This window comes from Eutrema salsugineum, unplaced genomic scaffold, assembly GCF_000478725.1.
Source record: "Eutrema salsugineum unplaced genomic scaffold, Eutsalg1_0 scaffold_3, whole genome shotgun sequence".
Lineage (NCBI taxonomy): Eukaryota > Viridiplantae > Streptophyta > Magnoliopsida > Brassicales > Brassicaceae > Eutrema > Eutrema salsugineum.
Window position 1 is genome coordinate 3,056,704 of NW_006256756.1, and position 19,055 is coordinate 3,075,758.

Below are 19,055 nucleotides of genomic sequence, written 5' to 3' on the forward strand. Positions count from 1 at the left end.
GAAGGGACAATCCCGGAAGGAGTCCCATGAGTACTAGAATCAGTTGACTTGATGTCAAAGCCGCGTGATCACCAAGAGCAAGGGCTTTTAACATACACTTGCTCCAAAGTATTGAATTAAGTGAATCCTAATTCATATCAAAACAAAAAGCCCCAAATAATCCCCCAAATTTAAAAACCCTAATTTCATCGCAACCAAAATTCAGAATGAAATCTTAAAACCATGAAATCGTTTTCGAAATAGGTTAATGACAGTTGTAATTCAATGAATTACACCCCAATTGCAACCCCAAAACAAAGCCCCAAAAATTTTCCCCAATTTTTAAAAACCCTAATTTCAACGATTCGATTTTTTCCAAATCTCCAAAATTCGTCACGCATAATCGATGAGGGGTATGAAAGAGTAACTATGAACATCTAATCAACCCTAATTTCACGAAAAAACCCAGATTTCAATTGTTTTTTTTCCTAAAAAATCGCGAACCCTAAAAACTCGAAATCGAAACGAAAAAACCTAAATCAAAGAGCAGACGCTTACCTGGATGATATCGACGGAAGGGCGATGCTCGGATGGCAGCTTCACCGGGATTAATCGACGGAAAACACCGGTTGCGACGGAATCACCTAGAATCGCCGCAAAGCAAAATGAGAGAACCAAAACTCGGGGAAAGAGAAAATGAATTTTTTTCCCCTCGAGTTTTTTTTTCCACGCATTATTCCCATTTTTCATGCCCAATTAGCAAATGCCATGTGGTTCGCATATGGGGTCGTCGGGCTCGTCCGGATGAACCGAATTTTCTGTGTTGGGCTTATTTTTAAAAAAAAATAAATCCAAATTGCATATGATTTTGTGCCCAAAATTCGGGCCAACCCCCCTGACCTGTTCTAATAGTCATCACCCGTTTCAAGCTAATGGGCTTATAGCTTTTGAGAGCCAAAGTATTTAAGAAAACAATTATTTATTGGCACGATGGAGGACATTTCGGCTTAGTGGAATCTAAAATTTTTATTTTTGTTGTGCAAACTAAACCCTGCATGCTATTCATGTTTTAGTAATTTACAAACGACGTTGTTTTCGGTGTTCACTCAAAACTCAGACAACATAATCTTTGAGTAAGACCTAAGTATTTTGCAAAAAAAATGAGAAGAAAAAACCAACGAAGGAAGGCTAGATTTCAAAGTCAATAGTTTCAGAATTAAAGTCATCACTTCAGATTATGGAGTATGAACCCTAATCTTTTTTTTTTCAAGAAGAAACCCAAATATCTTGATTTGCATGCTTGATTGCACAATCCAAGGTTATAAAAACTATAAACAAGAAAAATTAATCATAAATGCAGTCATCTAGCTACCATAATTTAATAACATGTTATGAATAAACATGAATTTTCAACAATTCTTCATTTTTACTGTTGAGTTCTTCAAATTATGACAAATAATCAATTTTAAGGTTTATGATTTAACGAAATTAATACCCGGGGTTTAACTTGCATTAATATATAAAAATGGGGTTTTCATCGAATCTCTTTTTTTGAGTTTTTGAACGTGAAAAAAAAAATTCCCTGGGTTTTTTTTGCAATTTACACTAGTTTTTGGGATAAAACTAGACATATTTTGACATTAACTAATAAAATAAAAGGGATGCTATAAATATTTCCTGGGAAGAGTTGATTGGTGTTGTGGGGCGTTTTTTACAAAAAAAATGTCAAAATTGTTATATCAAACGTCCAATAAAAGAAGTTGAAGAGAGTATTTAAGCAGAGTTTTTTGTCGGAGACGTTGCAGTTTCAAATTTCAGTTGCTGGCTAGTGGCGAGCAGAGAATGCTCTTTCGATTTCTCGGGTATGAACTGATATTTTGCTTATGAATGAATGCCTCGCAAGTTTTTCAACGATTGAGATCAATTTTCCTTTACTCTTTTTCAGATTGCAAAGATAGGACGAAAATTTGAATCGCTCTCACGATTTTTTACACGATTTCTCAGGTATAGACTTAGATTTTACTAATGAAGAAATGCTTCGCAAGTTCCTCAGCGATTGAGATCTATTTTCCTTTTCTCTTTTTCAGATTGCAGAGATAGGCCAGAAATTTGAATCGTTCTCACAATTTCTTACACGATTTCTCAGGTATGGACTGAGATTTTGCTAATGAAGGAAAGCCTCGCAAATGCCTTCGCGATTTAGATCTATTTTCATTTTCTCGTTTTCAGGGTGCAGATATAGGACAGAAATTGAATTGCTCTCACGATTTCTTACACGATTTCTAAGTATGGACAGTAATTGAATTGCTGGAATTTCGCAAATTGATTGAAATATTTGTTTCCTGCTCGAAAATTGATTTTTTGGAATACTGGGATTTGAATTTCTGAATTTGTTTACACAGAAAATGAACCAGCAGCAACAATTGACCTTCCAGATCCGATTATCGTTAAGTCGTCAGAATCATCTTCTGCATCTCATTAATGCATGGTCACGAAACTCCCTGGAGCATGACAATGGTTTTTTGATCGAGGAGAATCATCAATTGGTTCCGGGAAACATCATTGACTTTGATGATGACGGCGGGGATGATGATGATGACGTCGGTGGCGTGGATGATAATGATGAGGTGATCATGATGACGAGGAGGGAGGTGATGATGACGAGGAGGGAGGTGATGATGACGAGGATGATCATGATGACAAGGAGGGAGGTGGTGATGATGGCGATCATGATCATCTTGTCGATGAAGATCTGGACGACAACCCTCCAACACCACCATCATCCGAATCCGACGAGCAAAGAGTTAGGGGAACAAAAAGAAAGAGAAATTGAGGTTTGCACCACACTGCTTTCGTGTGTTAGCCATGAGAACTGCATTTTACTTCTCAGATATCTCTGTCTCTATGAAGGGTCTGATTGGTAGCATTTAGGAGGCGGTTGGCAATGGTGGTTGAAAATATTCTACCAATCAGTAACGTCGGTTGGAGAAAGCATTTAAAACCATGGTTGTAATCAGTGTTTGAAATAGGCGGTTGGAGGTTAATTTTCGGGCGGTTACAAACTGTAAAAAAAAAAAGGCGTTTGGAGAAAACGAACGGTTGTAACCAGAGTTTTTTTGTAATAATAAAATTTGTGGTTTTATATTAGTTTTTAATTAAAAAACTAGTTTTTAATTAAAAAAACTAGTAAAATTATTTGTTTTTATGTATGAATATGTGTGTGTTAGTTTTTTTTTGTTATTTCATTCAATTCAATTCACTCGACAAAACAAAAAAAAAATTTATGAGACAATAGTTATGCATTTTAAAGTTATTAAAACAATTATCATCACTGATATTTAAAAAAACCCTAAAATTTGTTACGTGTAACTTCTTTCAAAAAAAAGTTGAGCATGCATTCATGTCCGTCGACAGAAAAAAAACGGTTGTGAATTTCAAATTTATCAAAAACTTTATCATAATAGAATTTTAACTATGTGTTATTGTATCATTTTATAAATAATTATCTAAAAAACATTGTCCTAATCAAATCCGTGCGGGCTTTGCCAGTTGGACCCTAATACTAATTGGGAGTTGGACATGAGCTTAAAAAAGCCCAATAATGTTATAGAATTGAGACTTATATCAGGTATGAATAAAAGCAACTTCTTTTATTAGCTTTAGAAAAATTACTCAAAAACTAAAGTCTCTCTTAATCTCTCTCAACTCATAAGTGTTTGCAACAACTCTGCAACTCCTTATATAGAGAATGGATTAGCTAACTCCTAAATCCAATAGAACAACAAATTTCCTTATTCTGTAAATAATTCCTAAAAATATTCCTAAAACATTTTAGTTTATTTCCAATAGCTTTAATCTAACTTGCTGCTCAAGTTATCTTTCAAGCTTAACCCAACATAACTTGTGGAGGGATAGCAATTCGTATTAGAGCATCTCCAATGTATTTCCCCATTTTTATCTCCAAAATGGAGGAACTGCAAAATGGAGTTGGATTTCTCTCCAATGTATTCCTCCATTTTCAACTCCATAAAGAATATTCTAAGTATATTCTTCCTTTTTATTTTATTGTTAATTACTAATAATGCACTCTATTTATAAAAATTACAAATGAACCCGTTTATTTTTTTTCTCTTAAAACTTTCATAAATTATAATATTATTTTAAATTCAACCACTATAATATAAAAATAACATTACACACTATTTAAAAGAAGAAAATTAAGTACATTTTAATTTAAATATCACCATTTGAATACTTTTCCCACAAATGATCAATTAAAGCATTTCGAAATGAAAAATGAGCGTTTTTATCTTTGATTTCTCTGAATCGAGCAAGAAAATTTTGGAATCGGATACTTTTGTCCTTAGCTACTTCTACCTCTGGAGTGGAGCTTCTCTTCCAATTTCAATCGGTGCATCAAGATCACGCTCATCCTCGACTATCATGTTATGTAAAATTATACATGTAATCATTATGTCATTTAACACATTTTTTCCAAAGACGAACTTTGACCTTTCACAATAGCAAATCGCGATTGGACAAATATTAATCAGTTGTTGTAATAAATTGTTTTTTTTTTTTTGTAATTTCAGTACTTTTTATGTATTTTTAATTTTATGTTATTTCTAGTTTCAGGCAATCTTCTTATAATTTTTATTTTCTATTCTCAAATTTTAAATCTATCTATCTTTAATTTCAAATTAAATATACATAATATAAAGGATTAAATTAAAAATTAAAAATATATTTTTAAGAATTAATGAAAAGTAAAGAACTATTTTGTAAATAAAAAAGTTTACCTGCAAAATGGAGTTAAAAATGGAGTTACTCCATATATGGAGGAAAAAATGGCATTCCTCCATTTTTCAGGTGAAAATAGGGTAGGATTGGAGAAGATTTTCCTCCAAAATAGCATTTAGAGGAAGAAATGGGGTAGAGTTGGAGATGCCCTAACTGATTTGAACAAGCCTCCTCTTTCTTACTAACCCAAACGAATTTACTCAGTAACACTGACAAGATTTTGATTCGGTTTAAGCTAATTATCTTAATTCTTCAAAAGGCGTGTAACGTTCGATACATATGTTACATCTGTTTCTTGTGAAAAGCGAAACTATAATGCGTAGAGAATAAGAGAGTATAATGAATGGTCAATGCATTACTATAAATCACACACGTAATTACACGTTTACACTCGTTTACATTACTATAAACTGACTAGGAAGATTAACATATTAGATAACACTAAATCTCTTAGAATAAGAAAGATATCCTTATGTTTGCATTAGACTGAGTTATTATGGATATAAATATATCACAAAGTTATCAATCATGCATAGAATTATAAGTTTAAATTGAGAGAGAGCGAGAGAGATCCTGTGATTAGAGAATCTAATCCTTTTGGAGAGAAGCGTAAATCTAAATCTCTAATGGAGAATAAGAAGAGAAAAATGGCTGTTCCAGAGGAAGCATTGGTGAAAATCTTGGCTCGATTTGCACTGAAGAGCATCGCAAGATTCAGATCGGTATGCAAAGAATGGAAATTGATAATCGATTCAGACTTCTTCCGAGATCTCTACGAGTCTCTCAACTCTAACTCATCCTCTGTGTCATGGTCGATCATGAACAGAAGGAACAACAACTTACAGTCGCTGGAAATCATTGGATACCATGGCTGTCATAGATGGGGACGTACCAATTCCCTAGGCTCTTTGATGCGTTACAATCCGGAGACGACAGTGAGGAAGACTTCGGTCTTGAGCTGCACCGATGGATTGGTATTGATTTACACGGAAACCAGCGAAGGGTCACCTATGTATCATGTTGGAAGTCCCTTGTTCCAACAATGGGTAAGAATCCCTCTTCCTCCACATCTCTCGGTTTTTGATGTTGTGACTTGTGAGGTTACAGGAGAATAGATGTTTTAGCGACACTGGACTTGTCACAAAGATGGAAAAGGGTACTGTTGCGAGTTACAAAGTTGTGTGGGTGTTGGCCCCATCTATTGTATCTATAACGCTCACTTTCATGATATATTCCTCGGAGACAGGAACATGGAAAACCCAAGAAGTGCGTTGTCTCCGTCCCTTGATCTGGTCTAGGCTCAAGTATTCGGTTCCTTTGAATGGGATTCTTCACTGGCTTGCTTCGGCTACTAGCAGCTATGATGCAAATTATGTTGCATCCTATGATTTCTTCAGTGGTGGTAATGGTGATGATAATCTTGAGTGTCGTGTTATACCTTTTCCTGGTATAAAGCGGTTTGAACAAAACCAACGTTTCAAGAGAACAATCACAACCTCCGCAAGATTTGTAATGTATTGCAACGTTTTCAATCATAATGGAAGCCGTACAATCAGGGTTTGGAGGTTGGTAAAGTACGCGGATAATGATCCTCAGTCGTCATGGCAACTGACCTGGAAACTGAACACCAAAACGTCTTTGGTCGGGTTTGGTGCTGATTATTTCCCTGTGGCGATGCATCCTTTCAACTCCGAGATCATATACGTGTGGAGTAGGAACAAGAATGGCCTGGTCTTGTTAAACTTGAGGACTCACAAGTTTAGTCTTCACAAAGAAGAGTCAATATCGGAGAACAAGTCTATGGATGGTTGCATCATGACATTTAGCGGTTGCAAAGAGTACATGGATTCAGTCTATGAACTTTATCCCAACACTTTGTGATGCAGCGCATATTAAGGATTTGGGCCTTTAACGACGAACACGTCTATTGGGCCTTACGTGTTCGTTTTGTTTAGATATAATCATATAGGTTTTCTTTATTTAAGGATAATTATAAATACTTGTAAATTAGGATGAAGAGATACGATTTAGATCTCCTTAGTGTTGTATAAATAGGATGTTCTACAGCTTTGTAAATGACAACTTTTGATATTGAACTAACTTTGAGCTTTCATAGCTAAACGAGCTTTTGTAGCACGGAGAAGAGTATTCCCAACCTTTAACGAGTTTCCAAAGCCTCTAACGAGCTTTCGAAACACGGGGAAGAGTATTCCCAACCCTCGATTTAAACAAAGATCTTCTTTGTTTATTTCAAATCGATTATACACGAATCCTCTAAGAATCTTGTGCATATTCGTTATCTCGCTTCTGCCTCTCCATCACTTTGCGCTGTCGTATGGATCATACTCTCTACTTTTCACAATATGTGCTCCCAAGCTGGCTAAATCCGCTCACCCAGCTTTCTTCTTGAGTGTGTTTATTTCTTTTGTCATTTGAATTTTCTTTACATTTCTTGAGTTTTTCCTTTCTGTCTTCTTTTATCATACAAGTTTGTGTCAACACAAACCATATTTATTAGGACTTCCATGGCTGTTTATCCACTTTATTCGTATCTCCTTTATTTTTTTTTTTTGGGTAATGGCATTAGTTTTTTATCCGTACCTTATTTGTTGAGAGATTCTTTTTGAGAGACTCATTGATGCTGATGCTCTCATATGTCGAATGCTTCACGTTTTTGTGTTAAAAAAAAAAGGCTACATGTTTCAGGTATGTATAGCAAACTAATTTAGTTTATTCTTCGATTTTTGTGTATCCTTAATTCCTCTTCAGACTTCAATCGATAAGAAATAAAAAAAAAAAAAACACTCTTCATCTAAGACTTTGTATTATACTATTATGGTTTACTAGGTATCAAGTCCCCGCAAAATCGCAGAGAAAATAAGGTATATTAAACTCTTAATTATTCTAAATATTTACAAGTAAACATACATATAACAAAAGGTGATGATATTTAGATGTAGATATCTAATTTTTTGAAAAATAACTACTATTGTAAAAAAAAAAAAATAGATATGAATTTCAAAAATATAAAAAACAAAGTCGTACAAACCAATTAACACACATTTCTATTTGAGTTCATAGTTTATAATTAATGTAACAATGTATAACTCAACATATACATTTATATAAAAGACAACTATACAACTGACATTGAGAAGAATTTAAACAACGATTATAACCAACATGATCAATTTTTCAATAGAATTCAATCGTTTATAGATATATTTTTACAATGAAAAGTTTTTTAAAACATTATCTTGATATGAAATGTTAAAATCTCCAAACAAAGAGAATAAAATTCTAGAACAAAATCATGTTTGAAAACAATTCAAATTTTTCATGATTTGTAAAAAATTTGGAAAAAATTTGGATTTCAAACCATTAGAAATAGTTTTGATACATTTTTAAGTCAACATTATCTTTCGAAAACTTAAAAGTATCTTGAATGTATAACATCATATAGCATTGGATATATTATATTGACTTAACAAATTTTTAATTGTGTAATATTAGACGTTTTTTAATTCGTTAGCTGTATCAAAAGTATAAATTTGAGAGAACTTTGGTAGCTCACTGTCACATAGTGGTACAGACCCAATAATGTGTTTTTTTTCATCATGGACTTTGAAACAATATATCCCATATATATTTTGAACAGAATAATCAATTTCTGCATCCATAGAAGTAAAAGCTAGGATATAATTATATGCTCTCATATATCAGAGAAACAGAGGTTCACTTAAAAACTTAATTAATAACTGTGGAGGCTCACGAGCAGTAGAGAGTAAAACACGACCTTATTTGCAACATATTAAGAACAATGGTCGTTTACAAACTGCATCTCTTTCAGTACTTTCCAATGACCAAACACAACCATTACAATCGGGACATTGTATTACATTATTATTTGGTTCTTTTTTCTTGATCTTCATCCTTTTCATTTAAATGGTTAACATTATTAGTTCTAACTAGGAGAGAATCCGCGCGTATGCGCGGATCTTATTTTAATTTATATATTTAAATATTTTCTATTGAATTTTATGTTTGCTATTAATATATTTTTGTCTAAAATATTTATATTTTCTTCGATTTCTTTTTGATGATACATTATATGTAATATTTTTTACACCAGTTGTATTAAATAGTCTCATTTTTTCTTCGATCTTTATATTCTTTTTTCTAATTAATCTTACTAATATAATACTTGTTAATTTCTTAATTTATCATTTGATTTTTTTTGGTTGTATATATTTTATTGATTCCATCTTTTTTTATTATTTAAAAAAATCATAGATGACATTTTTATGTGGATACCTTCATTTTTACTATTATTTTTAATAACTTTTATCTTTTTAATCATTTATTAAATATGATTTGTGTTTTATAATTTTATTAGTTGAACTTTTATATAATATTATTTGAAACTTTTTAACTTATTTAGTCTCATAATTTTTTTTCACTTGCATTAAAAATTAATTTTTTTTTTAGTTTATAAATAAATTTTAAAACATTTTTAAAAGTAGAGTTGTGCATTTAAAAAGTCTTGTATTATATAATATTTATAATTTTTTATATGTTTAAATTAAATTTGAATTTCATTCTAATATAAATATATTAATTTTTATTAATGTGCTTTAATGTGTTTTAATGTAATTTAAAATGTTTTAATATTTTTAATATGTTTTAATGTGTTTTAATTTGTTTGCTTTAAATATAATTAATTATTTGTTTTATTAATGTTTAAAGATGACAGGTGGTGCTCTCTCCAGCGCTGATGTGTCACTCAACTGGAGAGAGTTGACCAAGTTTTATATATAAGATATTAAAAACAGTCGTAATATTATGACTACCAATAGAAATACTCATTATTCAAACTTTTTTGGGGATAATGCTATCGTTTGATATTGGTTGAAAATCACCATCTATTCAAAAATGAATTTTTAACTAATATATGTAAATTAACTTTCCAAAAGTATATTTTTAAAATATTAGATTTAATTGACATACTATTAACCAAAGATTGTTGTTGAGGGAAACTTTTTATTTCTATTGAATTTCCAGTATTCATTGATTTTTTATATTTTCTGCAAGCAAAACATTTTTAAAAATATATTATATTAATTTAATATTAAATTTTTAAACCCTTAAATGGAGGATAACACAATAACAATTTAAACATTATCAGCTAAATTTTAAAAATATTATGCATGAGTAAATTTTAAAAAGTGAAAAAGCCAATACATAACTAAATTTGATCATATTATTGAATAAATAATACCTTCTTTGATTAAAAATAGTAAACTCATATATCTTATGCCAATAGTAATAGAAAAACTTGTAATTATATTATATACTTCTACTTTATGTTGTTTAACAGGTGAAATGTATGCTTGATAAATAAAATGTTTATTCATCTCTAAATAAAAATATAAACAAAAATGTGTCTTCTTGTTATATATTTTCTTGGGGAATGAACAGATTTTTCACGCTCAACTTCAAGTTTCTCTTTATTCATGGCTAACCATCTACTTAAAACAAATTCATCTAACATCATTGCAGTAACAATTGCTTGAAAATGAACAATAATTTTCTCAAAAAACTAAGTTAATTTAAAGTTTGTCAACAAAAAATTGATGTAGAAGATGTTTTTCAAAATTAGAGAGCATTATTAAAAAATTCAATAAAAGATATAATGAAAAATGAAACAAAATATATACAATCTTGAAAAGACATAAGCATGAAGAGATGCAACCTTTCATAATCGGCGTTTATGTACGAAATTGTACAATTAATAAAATAAAACGAAAAGACACAACTGCAGAATTCTAACCATTGAATAAATTAGTAGTTATACACGAAAATGTATAATTAATTAAAAATAAAAAATAAACAGAAAGACACAATGGTCCACTCATAGTTTTTATTTTAAAGAATTCTAAATGGTACAAATGAATAGTCGCAATAGTTTAGAAGAAGCATAATTCCAACAGTTGCAATGGTTTAATAACCATTAACTCAAAAGATGCAATGGTTGGTAAAATAATTGCCAAGAGAATTACCATTTTTTGTTTAGTCCAAATTTTTTTGCTTTTGTTCCAAAACTATTTTCTTGGAAAATGAACAGATTTTTTACCTTTCATTTCAAGTTTTTCTTTATTCATGACTAACATCTACTAAAAAACATTTTTTGTAACACCATTTCTGTAAAAATTTCTTGCAAATGAACAATGTTTTTATTTAAAGAATTTTAAGTTAATTTGAAGTTTATCAACAATAAATTGATATATAAGATGTTGTTTTTCAAAGTAAGAGAGGATTATAAGAAAAAAATTTCAATAAAAGAAATAATAAACAATGAACAAAATATATACAATCTTGAAAAGATATAAGTATTCAGAGAAGCAACCGTTAATAATCACCAGTTATGTACGAAATGGTACAATTAATAAAATAAAATGAAAAAACACAACTGTAAAATTGTAATGTTTGAATAAATTAACAGTTATAAATAAAAAATGTACAATAAAAAAACACAATTGTTCAAAGATTCATGAATTGTAACATTTGAATAAATTAGCAATTATAAATGAAAATGTACAATAGAAAGACACAATGGTTCAAGAGTTCATTCATAGTTTTTCATTTTGTTATTATTAATAGATTAATATCAAGTTAAAAGATTTTTTTCTAGCCTAATGGTTTGTACTAATTAATGCCGCTGCAATATCATAACCCGAATTTAAATGGAAAAAGTAAGTGAGTTGTAGACGACAAAATTGCTCTCAATACCACACAAAAACTAAAACAACCGTTATTGAATAATCCTATCGAAACTGATCATACTTAACGTATTTTACATTGGATCAAAATCAAAAGATGAACTTTATATTTGATAAGAGAAAATAAAAATAGACAAGTCCATAATTAATTCTTTATTTATTTGTGAAATCATCCTTGGCGTAATTGTTGGTCTAGTGGATTTAGAACTGCCACAATTTATATTTGTATAAGTAATGATCTTCATTCCAAACTAATACGATCATGCATGTTCTATTCTATTACAATCATCTCGCGAATACCATAATAAGACGGACCACTTAAAATGTGGGAAACCAAATTTGTGGGAATTAGTCTGTTGGGAACTTTAACCAATTCAACTAACACTGAATGAATCAGCCCATATATTCATTTGCTATAATACTTTTGCTAGTAAATTTTCTAATGAATATGTGGTGTTACCATGGAAAGAATAATTTACCTTTTTAAATGTTAAATTTAATTTTATACAAAAGAAAAAATACATAATTTGGCAGGCCAAAATGTCAAACCGGGCTGTTTTAAGCAACAGAGAGTTTTAAAACAAAACGAATAAAACTTTGGCAATGATAAAACAGAGCCGGCAAGTATAATTAAGTCACAAGAGATCGGTTATCATGGGATGTTTCTGAGATTACATCATCGGTTCAGGAGGTCTGCATTCTGTTCTGGTACCTCTTGGTGCAAAGAGGTGATGAGAGCTCGAATGTCCCCCTCAATTGTATGGGTAATGGGTGAACAAGTAAATTGTTGCTTGCTGCGCAAGTCTACTCAGCAGCGAGTCAACTTTGCTCAAGCGGTTGCTTGTCAGTGAGCCGGGGTGCTGCGAAAAGTGTAGGACCAAAATAAATTAAACACTACAAAATAGCGTTTGAAATACGAGATTTAAATAAAAACGTTAAGGCAAAGAGAAATGAGTGGATGCGAGAATATAATCTCTTTCCTTAACTCTTTGAATCAACCATGCATTCATTATTTCAAACCTCCAATGAGAGTTCCATCATAGGTGGGTTACGATTAAAGATGGAAAGTAATAATAAAAAACGTTTTAAAAAAATACTCGTATCCAATCCGTTCAATGTTTATATAACAAGAACGGATTCAAAGAGTTAAGAGTGTAGGACCAAAGTAAATTGAACACTACAAAATAGCGATTGAAATACGAAATTTAAATAAAAACGTTAAAGCAAAAAGAAATAAGTGGAAGCGAGAGTATGATCTCTTTCCTTAACTCTTTGAATCGCCCATAATGCGATGGATTTCTATGATCCAAGAGTCGCAGGATACAACCAAACTTATCCGTTTTCAGCAGCACTAAGAAACCCGGATCTATACGAACTAGTATTCTACTATACTCTCGGCAGAGGACTTACGAAAATAAAAAAGAGAGACTGTTGCGAATATTTCAGAGTAGAAGATGAGAGGTGTGTATTCGTGAAATGAGAGGAGAGGTCGTGTATATATAGCGGAGGAAGAGACTTGAGTAGTCTCCAAAAATCCCACAAAATCCGCAAGTCAAACACGAATCTCGGCCATAAATTTAGCGAAGCCAAAGGCGAAAATCAGCAAATGTGATTAATCATAATCTGTTACGTTTTATATGGCCCAAAAATAATACCCGTCTTAGGTCCGAAGGCTCATTCGACCAACACAACCCGCGCCCGGCCCGGCTTGGCGGCACGCGCGTGGGGCTTTCTCTTTTCTCTCACACGCTATTCGAACATATATGAGATAATTCTTAATATATACTAGAGTTTTTCACCCTGAACCACCGATATGGGACAAATTCCCATTTCCTCTTCACCTTTACTGGGCTTAAAAAATTCGGCTCAACAAAAAGAGCCAGTGCCATATCGTGAAGGAGTACGAACTTGCAAAGAAGAAGAGATGATCTCTCGTTTATACAGACTTAAGTTTTCTAGGGTTTTAGGTGACGAGATAAAGATGACAATGACATTTGAAAGATTGAAAATCTATATACTTATTTGTGTAGTGATTTGCTTACGTGTCGCACTCACAGTGAATTTCACTGCTTCCCGCTTACGTGTCAGCTCCAGAATGAGTTTCGGTCGCAAAAAGACTATTTAGCCCTGTTTTCCAATAATGTGTCATTTTTTTATTGGTTTTCATTTCACGATATGTCAAAAAAAACTTAAAACAAATCGGTCTAAATTATTATGGTTAAATGCTTAATTTTTGCTGTCAAATCAAACCGTTTTTAAAATTAGATTAAACCGAAATTTAAGAAAAAAATAAACAAAAAACGTTTTTTAAAAAGAACACACAAAAAATATATATCTTAATATTTACCATTTTTATGTTTCCAAAATTTTAAAAAAATCTACCAAAAATGTTTTAAAAAAAAATAGAATCTATTTAAAAAGTAATGGAATGTCATTTCAAAACAAAAAAAAACAAAATTTTTACAAAAAACCTAACAAAAAATTAAAATAATAATATATATATCTAATTAATGAACTGTTGTTTAAAAAAAAGGAAATCATGATTATAAACCACCTACATCGTTTAAAAAATAAGATAATTATTTAGGTAAAATTTCTCTTTTTTGTATTTTTGTTGACAATTATAACTAATTTTAGAATCATGATTATAAACCACCTCTATCGTTACTTATTTGTAGGAAAAAAGGTTCTACAAATGGCATAAAGGAGTCTATCGTCTCCCTTCTTAAAAAAGTGGTAGATAAATACAATCCTCTTGTGAAAGCATTTAGAACTGTCCGATATCAATTCAGTGAGACTCCAAATAATCAGAATCTGAAATTAAAATTGATTTATGATACAGATGGAAAGACACATAATCTGCCAACTGCCAACGAAGTTGCTGCTTTGATATCATGAGATTTTGTTTTGGGAACGAACTCACGAGAAATAATTCTAGAATTTACAAGTGAGAATCGACAACACATTAGTGAATTGCATCCATCTTATTTGCCTCTGCAGTATCCTCTACTTTTTTGGTATGGTGAAGATGATTTTCGGCTAGAAATTGACATAGGTTTCGTGAATACGGCTGGACGGAAAAGGAAAAAAATAACAATGTCTGAGTTCTTTGCTTTTCATCTTCAAGAGAGATTTGGTGAAGCACCTACCATAACGATGTCGGAAAATTATATCAACAATTCCTGGTCGATGTTTCAAGATGATAGAGACAAACAGATTGAGATATCTTAATTTAAATCAGAAAAACAGTCAATATGATAATTATGAACGAAAAACAGATGCTAATGTATAAACCAAACAAACACATTGAGGAGGTTCTGGAGAAACCATCTGCCAATATGTCTAAGTTTCTAGCGTGGTTTGAGTGTTATAAAATATACAAGGAGGCAGCAGATGTGACATACCCCGATCTCCCATCAAAATTTGTTTGGCACCAAAAAACAAGATCCTGGGAACCAAAGACAAGAAAAGGGAAAAATGTTATAGGAAGGCTTGTGTTTGTATCTCAAACACTAGGTCAATTCTATTACTTGCGACTACTGCTTAATGAAAGTTTAAGGTGCAACATGTTTTGAGGATAAAAGAATTTACAAAGGTGTAGTCTATGAGACATTCAAAGATGTTTGCTATGCACACGGATTATTAGACGATGACAAATAATATATTGAAGCAGTAAAAGAGGCCAGTTTTTGGTATTCTGCAAGATATACACGCAAATTGTTTGTTATCATGATGTTCTCAAATAGTGTAGGTTCGGTACTTGGAGTTTGGAGCGCTTCATGGGAAATACTCTCCAAAGATATATTGTACGAAGAAAAGAAAATACAAAAGAAAGAAGGTATATATTTACCTATATAAATTTCTCTTAACATGTTCACAATTAAATATCTCAGAAATATATTGTTTTATTAATGACTCTAACTATTGTATTTCGAACTGATATAATCAATTATACATTTTTTTTGTAGATTTGGTGCTAATAGAGGAACAAATAAATAATTTCACTTTTTCCGAGAACGAAAAAGTTAATGAGTTGTCATAGAAATACTCTTGCCAATTTTGACATTATGCCAAAGGCAGACGATATCGAAATGGATAAATTCAACAATCAACAGTCAGCGATGAAAATGCTCAAAGGTCATATTAAATACATGACAATGATCACAGAAGAGCAGTAGGGTGTTTATAATGAAATTCTAAGTGTTGTTCAAAGCAATAAGGGCGGCATTTTCTTTGTCTATGGCTTTGGAGGCACATGCAAGACATTTCTTTGGAGTATTCTAGACCCTGCTTTGAGATCTAAATGTGAAGTTGTCCTAAATATAGCATCAAGCAGAATTGCTTCATTACTATTACAAGGGGGTAGGACAGCCCATTCTAGGTTTGAAATTACAATAAATATCAATAACAGCACAACATGCTCGATGAAATCTGGTACACATTTAGCAGACTTGATCAAGGAAACAAAACTAATAGTTTGGGATGAAGCTCCAATGATGAATAAACTCTGTTTCGAGACACTCGACAGAAGCATGCAAGACATAATTAAATTTGAAGAACCTATTGGAGGCAAATTCATTGTTTTTGGGGAAGATTTTCGGCAGGTACTCCCGGTATACATATAACAGTAATGACTGCGTTGAATGCATCAAAGCTTTGGAAAAAATGTAAGATTCTACGGCTGACCATAAACATGCGACTACACATCGGTCTAAGTGAGAGTGATGCAAATGATATAAGCTCTTTTTCAAAATGGATTCTGGAAATCGGAGAAGGAAAAATAAATGAGCCTAATGATGGAGAAACTAAGATAGAGATTCCAGAAGACTTACTGATTAAAGATTGTGATGATTCAGTAAAAACTATAGTAAGGGAAATATATGGAGAATCCTTTGCTAATAGAGATGACCCCATATTTTTTTAAGGAACGAGCTATTTTGGCCCCAACAAATCTGGATGTCGAGAGAATTAACGAATATGCTTTCACAATTAACAGGTATTATTTCTTTGACAATACAATATATGTTAACACGTCTTCCTACTTAGATTTTGAATATCTCAGAACTCTCTAATTGTATAATTCTATAGGTGAGAAAATAGTTTATTTGAACGCTGATAGTATTGACCCATCGGAAAGAGTGGTAATTCCAGAAGATGATATAGATACTTTGGACAAAGATTTTCCAAAAGATATTGACTACCCACAAGAATTCTTGAACAGCATCAAAATTTCAGGCTTGCCTAATCATAGACTGCTTCTGAAGATTGGAGCTCCTATTTTCTTGCTTAGAAACATTGATCCAAAAAGAGGATTGTGCAATGGCATACGGCTTATTGTCACTCAGTTAGCAAATCACGTTATCGAAGCAAGAGTGATTACAGGAAAATCTAACAGTTATGTAGACGAGAAGGTTTTAATCCCAAGAATGTTCGTTACTCCAGCCGATGCAAAATTCCCTTTCAAGATGCGCAGAAGACAATTTTCAGTATCGCTTGCTTTTGTAATGACGATAAACAAAAGTCAAGGTCAGACTTTGGAGAAGGTATGATTGTATTTGTCAAAACCAGCTTTCTCTCATGGTCAACTTTACATTGTACTTTCAAAAGTCACAACGAGAAAGGACTTAAAAATATTGATTACTGACAACAAAGGAGCACCACACAAAACCACAAAGAATATCGTCTACAAGGAAATTTTTTGCCAACATATATACTATATTTTTTTAAATAAGGCAAATATTATTTAGAGTAAGATATCAAACTGCATTGAAAGATTATTTCATTACTAATTATAAAGTTATTTAAAATACTTTATGATTAAATTTAAAGTTAATTTCAATTTTATATTCATATCAGAATCAATTATTCACAATACACAAACTAAAAAGTACTCTGTTTTAGCTCAATATTTTTTTATTAATGTGCTTAACTTCATTATTATCTAGGAGTGCTATACTATATATTACCTTTCATTTGATAAAAAATAGGCTACAAAAAATTATAAAAACAATCATGCACAACAATATAGATACAATAAACAAAGAAAAAAAATATCCAAAAGTTTAAAAAGATACATAATATTCCCTATCATTATTTTATGACAAAAAAATACCTAAAACACCAAACATAATACATAACAAAAGATTTTAAACTCAAAAAATAAACTCTGAATAACACAAACAAACCATATCAAAAATACGTAGAACAATGACCAAAAGATCTTGAAACATATTATTTTGATATTAACATGCATTTTTCAACTCCTTTTTACTATGTTATTACAATCGTCTACAAACAATAAAATGAGTACTCAATAAAAAAAACAAATTACTACTACATTTTCAAAAAATCAAATAAAAAATTAAATCAGTTCGCGCCAGGCGCGGGCAAGTCAACTAGTACTTTTTATTAGGTTTGGGTTTAGGGTTTCTAAATTTTAAATTGGGCCTAATACAAGTCTAATTGGTTTAACGTCCGAATAAGAAAAGAGCCGAATTGAAACCTTTTTCCTATTGGACTAATTAATTAAACTAGAAAAGTGAAAATAGAAATACCACAAAAGTTTTTCTTGACTAATTTCACACAATTACATAAGCAACAACAAAAATTTAGCTTTTCTGCACAAGTCTTGACATAGATCGTTCCATTTTATGTGTCTGATGATTTTGTCATGATTTTGTGTATGTGCTTATCGATTTATGATGATTCTTTTGGTTTTGCACAAGGTCCATATACATTTTGTGTGGAACATGCATAGAAGGAACACAAGTTTTTTTTGGATACACATAGACATTGGGTTTACAAGAGAGAACAGCCAATTCGGATACCTTTGAAAGCTATAAGCTATTATTAAGCTGTATTGGCAATGGCACCCATGAGACTCAATCTTTAAAAAAAAAAGAGAGAGAGAAAGAAATATCGATCATTGCCTTATTGATGTATATATATATATATATATATATATATATATAGTCACAACAATAGACGCAAGACTTAAAAGGAGAATTGTGTTTAAAACTATAACAAACAAAAAAACAAGATCTATCAAAAATATCACATATCATCTTCGATCCAAAGTGGATTCTTTGTCTTCTTCCATGCTTGTGTTGTATCAAAACGTGACTGATTCTTCGTCTTTTCATGTATAAACATAGACAAAGAAGCATGATCAGTTTCATCCATCACTACCAAGCCATCTCTCTTTTGGTTTATTATTAATTTTGGATTAGCAGCGACAAGACTTGTAGCAGGAGGAGAAGCTCGTGGGTAGAAGAAGTCGGTGGGGAAGAAACTGTATTGAAGTCCGGCCATTTCCTACTTTTGAGTGTTTTCTCTTTTGTGAGTACTGAGGTTTATAGAAAACTTGTTTCTCTGTTAAGAGAGACTATTTATTGGCAAAGAGAGAGAGATAGGGGGCACAGAACTGACTTTTCACGGAAAGTTAGGGGTGTGAAATTTAAAAGTTGAAAACAATGGGACCTATTTTGTTGAAAAATA

General features: G+C 31.6%; 2 protein-coding genes across 2 annotated transcripts; both read left to right on the forward strand.

Annotated features, from left to right (window-relative positions):
• Positions 1 to 5,426: 5,426 nt before the first annotated feature.
• LOC18014283 (putative F-box protein At3g23950) lies at positions 5,427 to 6,660 on the forward strand. Its single transcript, XM_024154206.1, is given in 2 exon segments — positions 5,427 to 5,864; positions 5,866 to 6,660. Coding segments are annotated over 2 exon segments (1,233 nt in total).
• Positions 6,661 to 16,188: 9,528 nt separating this feature from the next.
• Positions 16,189 to 17,107, forward strand: LOC112085170. Its single transcript, XM_024154207.1, has 2 exons — positions 16,189 to 16,402; positions 16,647 to 17,107. The coding sequence occupies exons 1-2, from the start codon at positions 16,189 to 16,191 to the stop codon at positions 17,105 to 17,107; spliced, it is 675 nt and encodes a 224-aa protein (XP_024009975.1).
• The last annotated feature ends 1,948 nt before the right edge of the window (positions 17,108 to 19,055 follow it).

Excerpts from the sequence above, each read along its gene's own strand:
- LOC112085170 (XM_024154207.1), top strand. The coding sequence starts at position 16,189 with ATGACTGCGTTGAATGCATCAAAGCTTTGGAAAAAATGTAAGATTCTA. Across the intron at positions 16,403-16,646 it reads AGACTTACTGATTAAAGATT|GTGAGAAAATAGTTTATTTG; the intron begins GTGATGATTCAG and ends ATAATTCTATAG.